The sequence below is a fragment of the Lytechinus pictus genome, chromosome 2 (genome assembly GCF_037042905.1).
Source record: "Lytechinus pictus isolate F3 Inbred chromosome 2, Lp3.0, whole genome shotgun sequence".
Taxonomy (NCBI): Eukaryota; Metazoa; Echinodermata; class Echinoidea; order Temnopleuroida; family Toxopneustidae; genus Lytechinus; species Lytechinus pictus.
In genome coordinates, this window is record NC_087246.1 from 61594080 (window position 1) to 61615050 (window position 20971).

The 20971-nt window shown below is 35.0% G+C and overlaps 1 protein-coding gene across 2 annotated transcripts; it reads right to left on the bottom strand.

Moving 5' to 3' along the window:
* Positions 1-1838: 1838 nt before the first annotated feature.
* LOC129253849 (borealin-like) lies at positions 1839-15173 on the bottom strand. 2 transcript variants are annotated; one of them, XM_064095320.1, is made up of 9 exons: positions 15057-15173; positions 10648-10806; positions 8419-8547; positions 7971-8170; positions 6774-6829; positions 6354-6407; positions 5432-5512; positions 4991-5126; positions 1839-4421 (listed from the first exon to the last, which is right to left on the bottom strand). In XM_064095320.1, exons 2-9 carry the CDS (start codon positions 10778-10780, stop codon positions 4326-4328), a joined length of 885 nt encoding a protein of 294 aa, XP_063951390.1. In that variant the 5' UTR covers positions 10781-10806; positions 15057-15173; the 3' UTR covers positions 1839-4325. The 2 variants fall into 2 exon arrangements, with proteins under 2 accessions (XP_063951390.1, XP_054748252.1); XM_054892277.2 differs by having other exon boundaries at positions 3793-4421; positions 15061-15152.
* Positions 15174-20971: the final 5798 nt, after the last annotated feature.

A 20971-nucleotide genomic window follows, 5' to 3' on the forward strand; every position in this document is an offset into this window, starting at 1 on the left:
GTGGCGAACTCGATCAGCGAGGAGTCATACGAGTTCCGAAGACCCCCATTTTTTATTTAGTCAGGTCCAGAACATTGCATTTTTAGCAATCATCCATCAATTCAAGAGCCATGCATTCTAGAGACCCCCATTTTTAAGACCAGCATTTAGTTCCAGAGCCCCCCATTTTCGGTTTTGGTGTGGCACATAGGTATCAAGTTATAATTCAAATAGCCCCCCCTCCCCTGTTTCATTAAACTTGTTATACTAGCAAATTTCCAATAAGTTATATGCTACTGAAATCCTTCAATCTGATTGGCCGAGAGAACATTTGTTATAGAAATTGTGCATTTGTTACTATAACAAGTTTTTATGAAACAGGACCCAGAATTTAAAGGAGAATGAAAATCTTCAAACAAGTTTGCTTTGATGCGAACAAAAAAATCAAATGAGATCAAGAAAAGTATGAGAAAAATTGGACAAACAAGAAAGTCATGGGCATTTGAATGTCAAGAACTCTAAGGAAATGAGATATATACGCATTACAACTGAGATGTGTGTGATATAAACAACTCTTTTCTTTGATTGATCAACAAATACCCCCAACACCATGTTTTCCCATTTTAATGATAGCACAAACCCGTTAATATGTAACATGTATTAAAGGGGAATCCAGCCTTGGCCATAAAATGTTGTGTTGGGAAGGAGAAAAATAAATTAAACAGAATGGTGAAAGCTTGAAAGAAATCGGACAAGCAATAAGAAAGTTATAGCTGCTTTAAATTTGAGATCACTAATACTATGTAGTATAGATTTCAAATTGGAAACTGGGTAAGTAAATTTTGACAAATGAGGGGCAAGGACAACTTTCCCATAGGCCATGTACTTTATTATCAGGGATTTGTGGTTTTCTCCTAAGTACCCATTCCCCTGGGGAAGTAATCTAAATATAACCCAGGTAGTATATTGTTTTATGTCCTCATGAAAGAAAAATATAATTTGAAATAAAACTTTTGGGAAAAATTACATTTTATAATAATAATAATAATAATACAGGTATATTTACCCAGGGAAGCCGCTGCAGTTCTGAAAACTGTTCTCCCAGCGGGCCCTGCTATTATTATTACCCCTAGCCATTTTAGCCATAATATGTATTGGAGTACATGGAAGAGTAGTCCTTGCCTTACATCACTATGACATCCCATATTCGGCCAATTTGAAGTCTCCATGGGTATAGTGATTATCAATATTTACAACTTTTAAAAATTCATAACTTTCTTGTTGTTTGTCCAATATTGTTCAACTTTCACCTATCAACTTGTCTGATTTTTCGTTTCCTTATAAAAACAAGTTTTTATTTGGGTTGGATTCCCCTTAGGCCTTTAAATGTCCTCCCATAAATAATTCAATTTTTCTCAAAACTTCGTCGGTAATTCAATTTTTCTCAAACATTCATTGATCTTTTTCTTTCTGTTTCATGTGATTCAACTACTTCCAAGCGATTGATTTTCCTTTAAAATAAGCCCAGATGATTCAAATTTATTGAAATAAACTGCGATGCCAAATCATAACAAGAGATGGAACATGGTATTAATTACTTCAAATCAGCCCAAGTAAATGAGTTCTGAGCTTGATTTTGAAGAATTCAATGCTGTCGATTTCATGTAGCATATATGTATGATCAATGTAAATATCATACATTGTGTAGGTTTAGAGTTGGGTTTGATAGAAAGAAGTAATTGTGCCAAAGGTAAATAGTACAGTATATTCATAAAAATCTATGTGTCCTTTCAGTATCAGCCAGTACCCGTCTGCACCATGTCTCCATCCCCAAAGACAACTAAATATAGACTCTGTCACTCATTCAGAGATGACTCTTTAATATACATATGTACAGTACATTTATTTCTGAATAATACTTACTTTTGATATACGATATCATGTAGTTTCCAATTCACTTATAGACGAAGTCCATCCCAACAAAAAAGCTATTTAAGTAAAGCAAAAATCAATTGAGCAAAATGCTGACAATTTAATCTAAATGGGATGTAAATAAGAAAATTATGACTCGCATAACTTCACAAAAAGTTTATATGCACATAAAGATTTGATGAGGAAACTGATGACAGCCAATGTCTTTTAAAGAAAATGTGAATAATAAATAAATAAATAGATAATAATAGTGATAACAATAATAAAAAAATAATAATCATAATAATCATAATAATGTTTACAATAATTATAATCATCATCATAATAATAATAGTAATAATGATAATAATAACATATTTACACAGAATAGCCACCTGAGTTCTGAAAACTGTTATACCAGTGGGCCCTGCTTAATATCTCCACTCTATATTTCTTTTGTACTTTATAATATGAAATAAGAAACACTATAATTTATTTCCTCACTGTACTGACATCACTGACATCTAATCACTCACATTTCACATCTGATTTTGATAAAATTTATGTCTTTTTTTTTTATAGATGTCATCAGGCTCCATTTTTATTTAGGGATTTTTTATTTCTATTTATCAAAATCACAATTTCTTTAGAGACAAGAGTGTGACTGATACAAATATTCCAAATTATGGAAAACCAGTAATGACATAGTTGATAATCGAGAACGTGCATGTCAAAACTATTTCTTGATAGGACATTCACTAGTGAATGCATCAATGTTTACAAAGAGACAGGGCATACAGCTTACAGATACAATTCATGTTGTTACTGGCTTTCCACAATTATACAGACAGGGCAAATGTTCCAACAAATAATTGTCAAAGTTATAAACAAAAACAAGTAATTTCTCATAATTGTGGAAAATATTTTGTTAAATTCTCTCTCCTCTTACTCTTGATTTGGTGCTGCGGAAATTATAAGATTAATTTTTTCGTTATATGTAGACAAACAGAAATAAAACTGCATGAAACACTATTAAAAAGCAAAGACATATGCAAATAATTATAGCTGATATGCTGCGATAAGAACTATAAACTATACAATATACATGTATGTACAGGTGAAATATTAATAAGCTAAATTCTTCATAAATGGTTTTAGAAAACAATACTATTAATAACATGTCCATATACTGCAAAATAGAGGTTTACTTTTTATATGATTAGTAAAATCTTGTGATGTAATTCATGATTGAATGAAAGATAAAGGAAAAAAAATTAAATCTTATATTCCTGTTCAATTTGAGCAATTTGAGTATCGATACATTGCTATAATCAGACCAGTTTTCATCCTTCCCAGTCTCTCCCTCTCACGGAAGCGTTAATATACCATCGACTTTAAGAGATGACCAGATATTTTATATTTTCAAGTCGACTTATCATGGCGAGATAGTTACTAGTATCTTACCAACTTTACAAGTTATAAGTCGACATGGCGAGATGACACATCTCGCCATGTCAACATAATAAGGCTATTGAAATGAATTGGCAAGATAACATATCGCGCCATGTCGACATAATAAGGCTATTAAGCCGATGTGGCAAGATAAAATATCTCCACATCTCGTCAAGTCAGTGGCACTTCCGTACCCTCACTTTACCCTCTGTTAGAAGAGTTGTGATCGGTGCCTAAAGAGATGAATGATTTGAATGCAACCCAATTGGTATAAAGGTCTCTATCATCTTGTGTCATGTGGTTCTATCATAATCCTGCAAGTTAATGATTATCCCAAGCAGTAGGAACCACAGTATGGAGATATATTGTCTCTAATGAATTATTGCCAAACATTGTCAAGTATTGTTCAGATATTCCCTTTTTTCAGCTAAGGTTTACTCATGTTGAGTGGGGGGGGGGGGGAATAAAAGATGGGATGGGGTGACACTTTATCAACAATTTCCCTGGGACCCTGGTGAGTTGGATTGGGGTAATAGGGATAACGTCTGAGGTTTTTTTTTTAGCATTTCAAGGTATATTTCTTATCTGAAAGATATTAAAACTTGAATTCTTTACAAAGTCAAGATATACCACAAACTCCCATAGCATCTATTCATTGATGTTTCAATGTCACAGTATTTCAATATTATCTTCATATCTTGCAGTAATAATGTCAAGCAAGTAAACATGTTGTCTCGTGTGCAGGTTTCAGGACAAAGCAATATCTATCGATGGTGCACTCTTCAAGGAACTGGGGTGTGCTTCATGAAAAGCTTTGTCAATTATTTTCACTGACAAATTTGCTCTCAGCCAATCAGATGCAAGGATTTCAGTAGCTTATAACAACAGTCAGTGAAAATCACCAATCATTGGTTCCATGGAATGCTCCCCTAGTCATGTGAAGGATACTTCAGGGCGCTGAAGGCTGAAGCTCCGATATCTTTTCACGAAGAGTCCTTTTCCTTTAGAAATCTGCTCAGCGTTTCTTGAAGCATTAGGATATTTTTCTTGTCAACATCATCCTGGGTGAATAGATTCTCCTGAAGATTCACAGGCAAGGGAAAATGGCAAGAACAAAAAAGAGTTGGCTATCAATATAAGAATCCAAGGATGACCAAGAGGGTGCTCCATAATCCTGTTCATTAAGTGACGGTTGTTTTTTTACAAATGACTTGGGCACGGAGTGCCAATTCTGATCCATCAGTCAATATTTTAATGATTTTTTAAATGAAATTCTAATAGCCATAACACTAGATTTTAAGATACTTACATGCTACAAAAATATGTGTGTGCACTGGAAATTTGGTTAATGAAAATAATTTAGAGAGTCTATAAAAACTAATCTTGCCATATTCCAGCCATTGTTTGTATTTGTTTTTTCGTTCATTTTTTCACTATCAATACCTTTGTTCGTTCAATGTTCATTCATTCATGCATTTGTTTGTTCATTCAGTCATTCAGTTGTACATCAATTTGAAACAGCTCTGCTGAATGAATACATCATTCTAAAATAGAACTGAGTAATATACCTTTACATATTGAAATTTTGCAGTACCAATCATTTTATCAATTGATTGCATACATAAGGTGGAAGGCAAAGCCAACTTACAATGTTTTCCTTGAGCCTCTCAACTGACTGAGCTGGATCCTTGGGGGAGTTCCTAGCTTCAACAGGGCTTCCAGAGAGAGACACCAAGAGCTCTCCCTTCTTAGCTCTACGTACTGTAGCAGGGGTCATCTTGGAGCTATCATAGAGAACATGGAGAAGGACAAGGCAGGGAGATAAAGATAGAGAGATGGAAAGTGAGTGAGATAAGGGAGAGAACTTCATCAAAAACAAAAACAAAAGCTCACTCCTCACGAGCCTGGACCAAGTTTCTAAAAAAAGTTATTGGTCTTAGTTCACAGACATGTCAGAGAAAAATATGAAATCTGTTACACACAGTTCTATAAGATGACTAAAAATTTGGAGTTGTGACAGTTTGGAAAAACAGGGCTATTAGTGTAATGTCTTATTATTATTTTACAGTCGTTATGGTTGGTCACTTACCTTGGGTCAAATTTGGGTGTGATGAAAGGAGTGTTGATCGATGACAGAGACATAGTATTGGCTGGTGTCTGCAAGGCAGATCTAAAGATGAAGATAAAACAGGATAAAAAAGATTATTTGATAAAACCCACTATTAAAATAGACATGTTGATTATCTATACAACATACATGCCCTCTGCTGGTGGTGATTTGAAACATTTTTTAAAATCTTAGCTGGCAAGAATGTTGAAATTAATATGTACTTCAATTCTATTTCTTGTTGATCAGGAAGAAGGGCGTTGACCCTCGGCACACATTGTACATTTTGTGTAGCATGTGCTTGGGCTAACGCCTTTATGTCAGCTGCATGGGAATTGAATATCACTGTACATGGGCACATACCGCCCTTCTAACAGCCAGGCGATGATTTTATCATGATGTACATGAATTTACACACCAAACCAAATCTAGAAATACCACTGAAGGTCTTAATATCCCAACACTATCACAATGTCCTTATGTGAGGAAAAGACAACACCATAATATACAGCCATTACCATGGTAATTATGACACACTCAATAAATTATGTCTTGCTCTCAAGGTGACCATGCCAGAAATCACTCAGCTGAGACATCAGTGGGAGTTCTATAATGACCCAACTCACAAAAATGTTAGTTTTATAAGCAGTGTATTGTTTCTGCACTAAGATATATATCACTTCCCATCATATCAATCCCCTTAAAATGGTAAAGAGAGGGTGAATATGACAATTTCAATGGAATTTTTCTTCGAAAGGCATTTACATAATGCCATCTATCTTGATATAATTGATTCCAAGGTGCACTGAACTCCCAACCCTGGCTTTAGGTTGAGCTAAGTTCTTTTTAAGTCTGAATATAGAAAAAATATTAGTATTGAATTCATCAGAGTTGAGTTACTTACTGTGTATTGTTGCTTGTAAGAGGAGTCTCCTGCAAGGCTGCCCTTGTCCTTTTCCTGCAATCAAAGATAACACATTTAACAATACTTAAGATATACTGGAACATGTTCTAGTAAGTCGTTCATGAGTTACACACAGCTTAACACACAACTGGGAAGTGTTTTACAAAGATTCATGTGACTAGAAATGGCACTTAAAGCCTAAATGTATCTAAAGCTTTGGTAAGAGGTCAGTATTGTGAACTATACTGGGGTATCATCAAGCATTACAATATTACAGAAGCATAGTCAATTCACCCCCCTCCCCCCCGTTAACTAAGGATTAACTTTTAAATTTCATATTCCACAAACTGATTTTTAATTCATAGATAACTTCTCTCTTTGAAGAAAATACTAAGAAAAAAAAAAGGTTAAATACCCTACCTTGCTGACGTCCTCTTTGCAGTAGTTGCTTTGGCTTTCTTACGCGTTGCAGGAGCCTATATGACAGAAGAAATGATACAACCATAATTTCAAAATATAACCACTAATTCATTGCTGCAAATAGAACATAAATCAAAGCATCACTTTGTAGAAAGATAGTCAAGTATAATTTTCAACAATCTCAATAATCAACACACAATATGATTTATCAAATTATGTGTAGAATAAGGAACATGATGCAAAATCATCGTTAGAAGAGATGTACCCCAGTTTCGAAGCATGAAAAAGCTATATCACCCCGGCCAGGCCAGCTATCCCACCTCCCTGATTTAAGTATCTAAACATGTGTTTGACCTCCATCGGTCCGAAAAGAACTAAGCCAGAGTAACAGCAGGGGGCCACCTTCAAACTCTGCTCGACAGTGCATACCATCATTTTTATTCTCAATATTTCCTTATTTCAGGGTCGATTTTCTTCTTTGAAATTGAAAACAAATGAACATTGGATTTTTAAATACAATATGCCTTTGAAAACTTGATGGGCCTGCTACAGCCAGAGCTGCTCTTATGTAATGTCACAGCTGTTGTAATCGTTTAACCCTGGCTCAACACTCAGGCTTACCTAAGGAGGTGAAAAGTTAGATAAGAGGGATACCAGGGCTGATAGTGTACTAAATATCTTGAATTTTCTAACAAGGTTTTTCAAAACAGGGGTATAAAACCACAGTTTAAAATCTGAGAAGCGGTCGTCCTCTAACGAGGGTTTGACTTAATGGTTCACATAATAAAATGCATATTAAGACATGCTGAGTGAGTGATGTCATCAGCTCTTTCATTTGCACATATATGTTGAGCATATTACTGTTGGTGTAGCGAGATATATACCGGTACCCTTTAAAGATGCCACAGCTTTCTTATATAGCACAACTTTTGATTAATTTTTCAGTGTATGTTTGTCTATAATTTTTCTCTATTCATTCAAATATGATGACATTTATTCGATATTTGACAAACAGTCTTAACATTTATTTCTTAACAGCTGAGTATACTCTGCTCTCATCATCATCATTATAATTATTATCATTATAATTATAATGATGATGAAGAACATTCAACATCATTGTTACACTTTGTTCAAAACACTGATTTAGGAACCAATCAGAGTGCAATTCATCATAAACTTATAGGTTTGTCTTACTTTTCTTGTTGACCTTGTCGACCTCTTTGGCTTTTCATCTACCTCACTAGTATCTGATTCACCCGTGGATGTTGCAGCGGTATCTTCAGATTCTGATGATGATATGGCATCAGTAACAGCCTTTGGCAGGTTGATCATCTCATCAACATTCTTAGAGATCTGCTCTATGACCTTCACAGCAGGAGCCAAGCCATCTTGAGCTGATGGTACAGAAATGAATCATGATAAACCTAACTCACTGAACGGTAAGATTCAAGAAATTTTTGTATGATTGATCATCAAGAAAAGGGATACATGTGTGGTCTCTTTTGTCAAGTTTTGAGTTCCCTTTTTTTCTGGATCTCATTTTAAAGGGGAAACCTATTTCTGCCTAGTTTTACATCCTTCAAATCCATACTGACAACGAGACATCAAAAAGGATAGACAAGTGAAAATTTTTGTTACTTACCAAAATAATCCATCAGTTTCATGTTTTTAGTTTCCTTTGGCATCTTCATCAAAAACAAGGAGGTAGCCGACCTGATGTTCTTGCACATTCTGTCAAACATGGCATTCATATCATGCATCCGTTGCTCAACTGAAGAAAAAAAATCAATCATAGGTTTGTTAAATCAGACAATCATACTAAATACTAATATTACATACATGTAGGTGAATGCTCAGTTCAATAATAAAAAAAGTGGAATGTGCCTCTGGCAGTCTTACCTGCATTACACCAGCAGTGCTGACTATGGAAACAGCTCCATATAAGATGAATATATATTTTTTTCAGAGAGGAAAAAACTCTTTCATTAGATAACAAGATCATAACTTCATTGATTTAAAATTACCTTTGACCTTGAATATAAAACTTGATTTTACTTTCATATCAATGTTTTTATATCCAATGATCGTCTCATCTAAGTTTAATTTGATTTGATTACTCTTTTCTAAATAATAAACAAAATATAAAATCTTATTAACGATAATTGATCTTAAATGACCCTCAAAAAATATCCATGATTAACATACTAGTACTACTGACAGATAATTTCAAAGTTATCTTAAAATCCAGAATCTTATTCTTCGGATTCCTTTTTTTTAAGTTGATATCAGTTTACTGACACACAAAGGACCTTTGACCTTTGCCTTCATCCATTTGCAGATACAAGAATTTTATGGAAAAGGGACTTTCAAGTTTATCTTGAAAATTCCAAATCCATGGTTAGGAATACCACAACAGTGTCAAAGTTCAGTGATCCTAAATGAACTTTGACCTGGATCATGTGACCTAAGCCCATGCCAGATAATCAAGAACACATGCTAACCATTATGTCTAAGTTTCATGAAATAGGTCCATAATCTTTATACCTTCTGACGCCATTAAAAAAAACTTCACCTTGGTTAAGAATAAGATTTCATTATTGATAAAAATGGTCAAAGTTCACTGACCATAAATGACCTTTGACCTTAATCATCATAAGTCCTGCAACTCGTGACAGATAATAAGTGACACTTGCTTACCCTTATTTCTAAATTTCATGAATTAGGTCTATAAACTTTCAAAGTTATGACATTTCAAAATATTAACCTGAGTTAAGTTTTTGATACTGATGGTCAAAGTTCATCAACCCTACATGACCTTTGACCTTGATCATGTGACCTGAAACTTGTGCAAGAAGATCAGTGATACTTGATTAGCCTTATCTTCAAGTTTCATGTAATAGGTGCATATGTTTCTAGGCTACGATGACATCTCAAAAGCTTAATTAATTTCAATGTTGACAACGCCGCCATCAAAAGAGTGGTGCCTTCATGAATATGTATGGTCTCCCTCTGCTATACAAGAAAGACAAAAACTATATAACCCTGCTTGATTCAATGTAAAAAATTTTCAGGAAGAAAACAAGGTTTAAGTTTTTAGGTTAACTCAGTTAGCATGAAATGACCAAACTCTTGAATGTTGACCTATACAGTATACACTCAAAAATAATTTAATGAAACTACATGTATATAATAGAATAACTGAAATTGAATTAAAAATACAGGGGTCCTATGAAATTGCCTAAATTCATTTTTATTCAGTCTCACAACTTCAGAACAGATGATTAGCAAAGGGTGAGTATTTAGAATACAAAATTTTTCTAAAAATAATGGGTTTTGAGGATTTGAGGTGGTTGGTCACCAATTGGTATTAGTTTGAAGCTTAAATAACCAAAGAAATGCAATACCTGAATTACAGCTTTATTATTTGATAATCCATTGTACTAGACTACATTTTTTATTCATTGTTTTTCAAAATATAAATAATGGAAAGTGGGGTACTTTAAAGTTGTTTCTGTTTCTGTAACATTTATGAATGAAGGTATCACAGCCTTTCATACATGTAGTATTTCATTTTCAAAGTATGCATGTTCCATACCTGCCAAGTGCCAACCCTGACAGTCAAGATATAGGAACAAATTAACAAGAAATTTCCAGAATAGGAACATTCTTAAATTTCAAATTTAATACTACAGATTAATTTTTCACAGAAATAAGGACACACAGGTTAAAATGGCCACAATAGGAATCCTAATTAACCTGTTGATTACTGAGTTATGTAACTCCTATATGTTTTGTACAGGGACCACCCAGTTCCAGTAGGCATTCTAGGCAACAGGTTAATATCAACACTTGAAATGAGTGCTATTTTTACCTTCAATGTCAAAACCTTCAAGATAAACTCTAAGCTTCTGTTCTCTTGCCTCCTCCTCCATATTTGATTCCCCATCATCGGGAAGCAGTGGCTTTGCTCGAGAGGCCAACCTTGTTTTCCTTCTTCTAGGCATCTTTATAGCTGCTTAATAGTCTTAGTCTGTAGAGAAAGAGATATAAAAAACATTAACAAATTAAGAGAGACCAATGATCATCACAAATGGCATGATATCACTGTCACTGTTGTGGTAAATCCAGGGAGCTCCAAGGCATGCTCAGTACTACAAATTAGTCAAACATCTTCACAATGAATTCAGAATGATATGATTCTTTTTTTATATAGTGTAACACTATTTTAGTAAATGGTGCCCAATTAGTAATTTTTATGTGGAGACTGATGGATCAGCTGAGAATATTGACATATAATTCATAAAGACTTAAATATACCGGTACAGTGCATCCCACAAAAAAATGAAACCATAATTCAGTGAAAGTTTTTGTTGTCATAATCATAAATTTGTTTTATATGATGTAGGCCTAGATCATTTCATCTAAAGCCCTCGACCGAGGTAAGTCCTTTAGATTCGACCGACGCTTAACAACAGCGTCTATGGAGAAAAGGGTGCGCTAGCGCACCCTCCTCGATTACTGCGTAATTCCTCCTTTGATGGGAAAAAAGGAGCGCAATAATAAAGAGAGAAAAAAAGTTAATATACAATCAGCTTACCACTTTTCCTAAATATATGCTGCAAAATACAGAATTTTTATGAAAAACATTCAGGATCAGGTTTTTCTTCGAAGTTTGATCAATCGCCGTCATTTTTGTATAAAATACAGCTGAGCATACAAATGAGCCAGCCAATCACGTGTTACCATAATGAATGTGATTTGCTGGCGCCTTTGTACGCTCAGCTGTCTTACAAACATGATCATGATGATGGTGAACAATCGAAGAACCTGATTCTGAATTTTCATTATTTATCAGTCCACTCTGCCTAGTGCTGAGTCGGCCTTTAGTTAGTATTGGGCCTTTTTTTTTTTAATTGAATGGCAGCTGATTTCAAAATTTGGTATGGTAAGGTCCCCCAAGAAAGTCTGCGCAGCTCAGTCATGTCAGTCCCCCTCGGCCTCGTCTGCACATACACTAGATCTAAACTTTATCATAACCTTGTTCATTGAATGATTGCACTACCATGACGATGTTCGTGCAGGCTCCACTCCACTTCACTACCGCTACACTCCGCTCCACCTACCCGAACATCGGGACCGTGAACCATTTCGGATATACCGAGTCACAAAGGTGGGATGGCAATCATGATAATCGTAAAAATTAAACAAAAAAAATATAACGAAAAAGATGATTGACTTAATATCTTACTCTTCACCCGTATTTCATCCTCCATTCCATCCTCCGGTTATCCTCAAAATTGGTGATTTTGGGCCAGTATCTTTTTCCTCGCACGTATTATTCACAGCCGATTTCAAAACATCGCATGCGATCGCGATCGGGTTGACCTGCGACCGATCGCATGCGATGTTTTGAAATCGGCCGTGAATAATACGTGCGAGGAAAAAGATACTGGCCCAAAAGGCCAAAATCACCAATTTTGAGGATAACCGGAGGATGGACACGGAGTGAAATACGGGTGAAGAGTAAGATATTAAGTCAATCATCTTTTTCGTTTTATTTTTTTGTTTAATTTTTACGATTATCATGATTGCCATCCCACCTTTGTGACTCGGTATATCCGAAATGGTTCACGGTCCCGATGTTCGGGTAGGTGGAGCGGTAGTGAAGTGGAGCCTGCACGAACATCGCCCGAGGTAAGCCTACAGGTAGTACAGTAGCTAGTACTCAGTTGTACAGGTATCACTATCTGCGCGATTCATACGCAACAAACACAAACTTTACACATGAAGTACCTAGAAAGATAATCATTAAAAAATCTGACTCACAATGCAATGGTGACAGCACCCAAGGGTTCATTACATGCCGCCGCGCACAGAAAAATCAAGCCATAGAACTAGAAGTCGTGTGTTGTGGACCCAAGAAGTGAGATCCCAGCACGCGCGACCCACTAGTTAGAAATCCACTGCCAAACGCGGTTCGTGGTGCGAGGTTAGTATACTAATAGTAATACTAACCTCGCAATACGTGTGAGTGTGGTGACACTGACAGTGGATAAATAATTTATTTCAGGCATTTTCGTCGCGGCCTCAAAATGCAGCAATTCTCATCAAAATAATTGTGTAATAAATTAAAAATGAATGGGTACGCAGACATGAGACTAGACCAAAAAGCTTCAGTCTCTGTATTTTGGTTGTTCCGCTGAACTACGTTGGCTCCACTCATGGACATGGGGATTACAGTAAAATGTCAGAAATTGTTGAATAAATCCCCAGAAACGACGGTTATTCCTGTCTAACAATAACATTAACAATAAATGAGACATGCATGGCCCACTCCTAGGGCACTCCTAGTACCAATGAGGTCCAACATTACATGTATGGACCTCATAGGTGACATCAGTAGTATTTTTGGTTAGAAATCTCTGAGAACAGGATATTTATATATTATATCACAAGTACAAGCTATATTCCTTTCTCTTATTTAAATTATAATTTTATAGTGTAAATGCATCGTTAGCAACAACAAAAAATGAAAGAAATGAAGGGGAACTTACATTTTCACGGCTTTTTCCTGATTTTCTGGGCAGCTGCTCTTCTCTTCTGACTCGCGATCGAAGCTGATATGAAGATCACGTGATTCGCGTTCTCGTCAGCTGATCGGTTGGTTATTCTTTTCGTCAGACGTTAATAATATATATTTTATAATGCTAGCATTCATCGCTAATTTAGGTGAAAGAGATTGAAGTTAAACAGCGCCAGGTCGGAATCATAATTATTTTGGAAGAGTGTATTATACACTCGATCTCATACCTGACGTAGACGGCGCTATTCAACAAATGCACAATCTTCAATATAAAAAATAAAACAGAAAGAACGCCTTGAACACAGGCCAAAATGCCTAACGATTTCTCTGCGGCATTAACAACTATCGTAAAGGGCGCTCCATTTATCAATAAAGATGGATGCTAAGCTGTCTATGGCGACAAAATTTGCCGCAAATATTTACGAAGAATTGTGAGAAATGGTCTGAAAATGCAACAAAAGAACCGGTGAGTACCGATTAAACATTATCAATTTATTTAATAGAACATATTTAATGACTACAATGTAACAATTTCTAGATAATATTGCTTAGTTCTAAGCTAGGGCGGCCCAAATGCGCGTGAGTGGAGTCCCAGTTTATTAGCACGGGTAAGTATTGGTAGGGTGTCTGGAGAAAAAAATTATTTTTCTTATTTCAAGAAAATATCACATTTTCTTTGTATATTTGAAGAGAAATGACCTTCAGACTGACAGAAATGTAACATTTTTGAAAAAAATCCAATTATTGGCTGCAAAAAAGAAGAATGAAATCGGGTAAATTTTCAGCATTTCTCTGCCATAGACTGTGTAGTTAAGAAATGGACACACACAAATCCAAATTTTTAGCTTCCGAGAGCTGTTATAAATTTATTATTAATGCCAAAAACTTGTCCATAAAGTGTCCAATAGGATTTTTTATGCTCTATCTGATGGTATGATTTTTATAAAGATTTGGAAACCAGATCACAATGAAAAGTTGTGACAAAGTGAAAAAAATTGTGCAAAACAGAAATTTCATTTTCCCATAGAAAACGCATGGAGAAATGGCAATCTCAACACACACAAAAATAAGGGTTTGCAATTTATCTCTAAATCCTTATTTAAAATGATCATATAAACTTGTCCTTACTGTCAAAAGAAGCCCCTGAATTTTCTCTTTCCATACATGCCAAACACAAGTTAATAATCAATTCAGATCACATTTTTCTAGTAGCCTGAACTTCCCCGAAAAAATGTGCCATATTTTCCCCTAAATCAGCCTGTTTAATGCTGACACTTTTCAGTGTGGCTTCAGACACCCTAGTATTGGGCCTTTGGGGTGTCGCCTAGTCCTAGAGTGGCATGGCCCAGCATTTGCCCAGCCCCAGGCCATTTTTTTTTCATCTGAAAATGACTGGCCGAGGATTTTTCCAAGAAAAACACAGATTTATTTCAATTTTGGCCGCGGCCACCTTCGATCCGAGCGACGCGACGCTGACGAGCTAGCGAGTGCGGAGGCGCGGATCGAGTAGACAAAAGGTTCCATGTCAATTTCTACAACACACACGATAATCAATGCGTGGGGCTGCTTCTAATCTAAGTTCTAATAAAGAGAGTGAAAAAGACAAACTTGATTTGTCAAAGTCAGACTTGATAACAAAAAAGTTTATTCATGCAATATTAATCAAAGACACGCCATAAACAGTCAGATTTTCTTACCTACAATATCACAAATATTCTCCTAGCGATCTGTTTTTGCGATCCCTTATTCAAAACTTATTCCACTCTTTTTTTATCTTGCTCGCGCCGTAATTTCGAAACAATTTTCAAACAACCAATCAAAAATAATATTTTCACTCAAGCCCTCTACGGCTGATATTTCGCAAATAAAAGATATAGATCCTTGGAAAATAATATATATCTATAATTATACACGATATATATATATATATATATAGTGTTTTTCTGTTGTTTTGTTTGTTTTCTTTTTTACAAAGCATACATTTTACAGCTTCACGTATTATTGGTCCCTACAAAATAAGAAAACAACAGTAAAAGTTAATTATATGTTATGGTTATATACATTGACATTTCATCACTGAGCAGTCTTCAATTTCGGTATCAAATCATAGTACGGAACAGTCTACTTGCTAAATTTCAAAGAATCCAGATAAATCAGTCTTCCCCAAATAACAAACCTTTCAATACATCTCACATACTTTTAACAAAGAATAGTAAAGGAAATACCGGGGGAAACACTTTTAATGTGAAATTTTTAAGCATTAGAGGCATATATAATGCATCATCTACAAAGGCATTTATTTCAAGATTCTGTTTTTGCCATTAATTGATCATGTTTCAGATTTTTTCATAATTGATTTTTATTTCTCAATAACTTCATTTTTTTCATTAAAAATGAACAAACATATTTTCGACAAAGGTAAAACATTATCATGACAACAAACTTGAAGAGAGAATTTTATATGTTAGAATCATAATTTATCATATAAAATCGAAAAGCCTACATTTTTCAACTTTCCAACTTTAATTTGGGACTGAAAAGGATAGGCCGCGGAACATATTAGCCTACGCGTTCGAGGGCGCGTACACAGTCATGATCGAAACTTACCATCAAATCGTGATTTTCATGCATGCACCCAACGTTGCCAGAACTGGCATAATTATGCTTTCTGGCATAATTTCGACCCTTTCAGCATAATTCATTATGCTGGCATAATTAGACTTTTTAAGCAAAGAATCTGGCATAATAATAGCATATTTAGCATAATTTTGATCGATTTTTTTCCCCAACATGTTGTTTTTCATTTTTCACATTTCTACTAACTTCTATACAGGGACACTACTACTAACTAATGAACCGCGCCAGCACCGACAGAAGTGGGGGAAATCGTTCACATGCATGCATCCACTCGTGAAATTTAGGTTGATAACTTTTTTTTTTTTTTTTTTTTTTTGCTTGTCAAAAAATTTTGGTTAGCCACTCCTAAAACTTATGTTGATAACTTTTTTTTTCATTTTGCTTCCCAAAAAAAAAACGCTTTGGCATAATTTTTCGCGATTTAGCATAATTTCGCTGCTCCTCTGGCATAATTTGATTTTTTTCACTAGCCACGCTGCATGCACCCCGCCCACATTAAAAGCCATTCCACAGCCCCTGGATCATATGGGGATCATATGTACAGAACTAATCAAAATACACTAGGTCACAGCTTTTATTGCTTGTTTCTAAAAACACTATTTAAAAGACATTTCAAAACTCTAAAAAAACAAAGAAAAATAAATGTAAAGCAGCATTGTTTTAGCCTCATAGGTCAAAAAAAATATTGGATGCATGTCTTTCTACGGCCCCGTTGGTGAGATGACCCATGGCAGTGCAATGAAAAAGACACCATGATAGGTAAGTATATATATATATATATATATATATATATATATTTATATATATATATATACAAATTAAATTGAAATGTATCAAGTTCAGGGAAAGCGCTCGATGTTTCATGATGTTACCGAAGGTCCGCACTTATCAGTACATGCCGTCAAAAGAAGGAACCGCCGGACCGTGAAATGCATCCATTGCCCCAACCGAGGGCCCCCACCAAATCCAACTAGCTTCAGTGTCCTGATGAGCCGCCTGTGACCGAGGCGCGAATTAACCATGGGTAGACCAGAGGTGAGGAAAATTACTATATATATATATATATATATATATATATATATAGTTCACATGACCCCCCCCCCCTTTTTTTTTGCCAAATAAAAAAGAGGATATAAAGTTATAAAAGTAGGCCCTTAAGAAAACAGTCACAAAAATCATAAAAGAAACAGTAAAAAATATCATAAATGAAACATCTCCAAATACAATATGATTTCCATATTCGTTTATTTGTTTAATCATTCAGAGTAGGGACAAACTTTAAATATTTAACCTCACTCGCATCATTTTCTAATGGTTTGAATCTTTTGTAAAAAAGCTAGTTCATGTCCAGATACAGTCTCTAAAATTGGCAAAATATATTTGATGGATCCACTGCGCTCCATTAAGAAACCTTAAAAATTAATAAATAAAGTTCGCGTGTAGAGCGCCCCTCTTTTTTTTCTTCTATTTTTTGCTTTCTGGAAACCTATATGTTTAAAATGACAAGTTATGCTTGTATGTTCCTCATATTTCATATCATTTATATTACTTTGTAAAAAAAAGTGAATGTAATTATTATAATTTTGTTCTCAATTGCTCGATCAAGACGGTTTGGTGAAATGAAAAAAATCAAAATCAAATCCGAGAATCCCCTCCATTAAACAAACAAACAAATTATCTTGGAACGGTATCTGTCTGTGCTGCACATTTCCCTTTTATATATAGGCCACGGGCGTAAATCCAGGGGAATGGTGAGATATATCCCCCACTTTTGGGAGAGGGGAGCGGCATGCACAATCATCCACCCCGGCCCCCACTTTTCAAGACAGAAAATATTCTTTTTAATCATCAAATGATTAATACTACTGCTATGCTTTGATTAATCTTTAAATGCATTCAAAGCTCCCGCGATCAACCTATAATCTGGACCCGTTTCATAAAGGACTTACAACTGTTGTAACTTTGCCATAATGGCAACTACATGGCAACAGGGCTAAGCAGCCAATCAAAATCAAGTGTACGTACCATGGTAGTTGCCATATTGCAAAAATACAACAGTTGCAACTCTTTATGAAACGGGCCCTGGTTTTGACTCCATGACAAATCCCTATACGTTCAGTTTACTATAATCGTTATATCCGCTACATCATGAGGATATATATGCATTATGAATTATGCAAAATGATACTGATGGCTTTTGAATGAGGTTATTTTGATCATAAACCAATCAAAACATCCATAATTTGAATGCACTGGCGTGAATAGGGGAGGGGGGATCCATGGAAGTGGGGATAATTTGTTAAAAAAAATGTAGGTACTTCAATATAAGTGTACGGAGAATTACTGATGACATTGGCCAAATCAATGCCAATGAAAGAAAAAAAATCTATGAAGAAAATTTTGTTGTAAAGATAGCAAAAAAAAAAGAAAATAGTAAAAAAATAATGGTGAAGGTTCAAATAAAATCCGTTAAAGATTCAGAAAGTTATTATAAGGATTTTGAGTTTCGGATTTGTGACGTCATAAAAGAGCAGCTGCCCCATATGTTATGTAATATAAAATGCATGAATTTCATTTTTTAATGCAGATTCCTCGATGACTTATTTTGTTTTCTTTTCTTGATCGGTTGTGAAAAGATTTGTTTATTGATTTAGAACAGGTAGAGCAAAAACCATTCATAATTTTTTTGAGATAATGACACGGATTTTCTACCATTCGCTAATATGTAGGAATGCTGCTCGCATATGAAGTCACACATCAAATGATTAAAATTCTAATAAGTTTTAATTCTTTGATGGATTTTTCTCAAACCTTCGGCAATATTTTTTTTTTTTTTTGCTGCTATTTTACAACAAATTTTTTGTCAGGGTGAATTTCCCTGTAATGAAGCACAGAGGCAATTTAGGACAGCAGCATGTCCCACACATTTTACAATTTCAATCCTTTTATAGGAGACTTTAAATCACATTAATTCCATAATAATTTAATGAATAGTTCAAACATGAATTTAATTGCTCAAAATTTTGAATGTCGCATTTATCGGCTCAAAATGATCTTAAAAGATTATTCAAAATCTTCCTTTTCTGGGAAATTTTCCTTTTGATATGCATCATTGTGCTATTTCCAGTTTTTTTTTTGCAATAATATGGTCTGTGATGGCCTGTAATACTTTCATAAATAACCCTTGATCCCGATAATCGTGATCCCAATTTTGTATTCTCATCTCACCTTTAACCAGTGAGAAAATCAGTTTTCATTGAACAAAATCTGGACTGCTTATAATCATTGCTTGCTCTTTATAGTTGTTTCTCCTTATCATCTTAAGTTCTAAATTATTGATAAGTTACAGTATACTATATCATCCTCCGTATAGACATATCATAAACGACTGAAGCAACTTTTTCAAGACTCGCTCACTCCGCTCACTCGCTGCATTTCTCCAATAATTACACACCCCTTGAAAGACGGGTCATCATAGTGTTTTCCAACTATTGAAAATTTGGTCACTCGTTCGCATTTTAATATTTTAGTACTTTCTAATCTAACATCCGTTATAGCTATGTAAGCATTTACAGTATATACATTAATTGCCCGTGATGTGATAATTACACACATCGACAGAGGTTTTTTTGGACACCATCATCTCTTCTAACTACTAAGAATTTGCTCGCTCGCTCGCATATATTGACATTATCTGTAAGTCATTACTATATCATGTTAAAAACAAATCCATAACAATTATAGCCATCGAACAAACCATTAATAGCACTTTAACTGAAAGATGGTAGTATCATGTGCACGGTTATAACCCCCGTATAAACAAAGCCCTTGGTGTGGGCATCTCCCGGGTGGGCATGTTCCCCAAAAGGATGATATTATAATTGTTTACATCCCCCACTGGTCGGACCGGATTTACGCTTTTCTTTTTTTAGCTAGGTTTCATTTATATGTTTACTGACATGCAGATATCATAAGCTAAAAATCTATACTGCAAATATCTGAATACGATTGGCTAATAGAAAATAAGTCTGTGATTGCAATGACAAAACTTCATGAAAATTATCATAATTAGGCCCAAAGGCGCATCCAGCCTCCGCCAATAGGGGGGGGGGGCGATTTTTTCACTCATATTTTCCGCTATCGGCCGCTCAAAGTTTATTTTTGTTTGTTTCTTTGAAGTGGTAGTCCTAACAGTCACTTCTTAGCTTTATTCTTATAAAACAACATAAATGTTAAATAATCTCATAAGCCCTCTTTAAATAGTGCGATTCGCCGCGAGCTAAAATTTTTGGAAATTTCATGTATTTTGTCCTGAAAACGTTTGTGATCCTGAACAAGATGCGTATGTAACTAGATAATTACTGCGAGCGCGAGCAGAAATTTCTGATATGTGTTCTGGCCTGATCGAAAAGGGACCATTACCTATAGGACCGGGACATTCGAAGGACATTTTGTCATCATATGAAAGTGATCACTATCTTCCTATTCCTCTTCCTTAGCGCGAGATGAAACTTGTCGATATTCCATTCTGAATGATTTAGGTATTAGGAATTCATGAAAATATTATTATCGTATTTATTAATAATAAGCCTATATAATGAGAGCGTGAAATTCGTTGATATTGAGGCCTGAAAACTGGACATTTTAAGCACTTTTGTAATTATAAGTAGGATGCATGGGTAAATATAATCGTTAACAATTAATGCGATCGCAAATCCTGAGCCGAAATTTTTGATAAACTGTCATAAAAAAGGGGTATTTTAAGTAGTTTGTTATAGAATTAATTTATAGATAAACATAACTCACCAATCAAAATGCGAGCGCGCAGTACAGCTTATATAGGCCTACGTTTTGACAATCAGAAACATGAAAAGGGATATTTTGAGGACTTTATGGAATACACGAAGATTATAGTTACTTGGCAAATCAAATAATGCGAACGCAAAGCGCAAGCTGAAAATAAGCACTTTGCAGA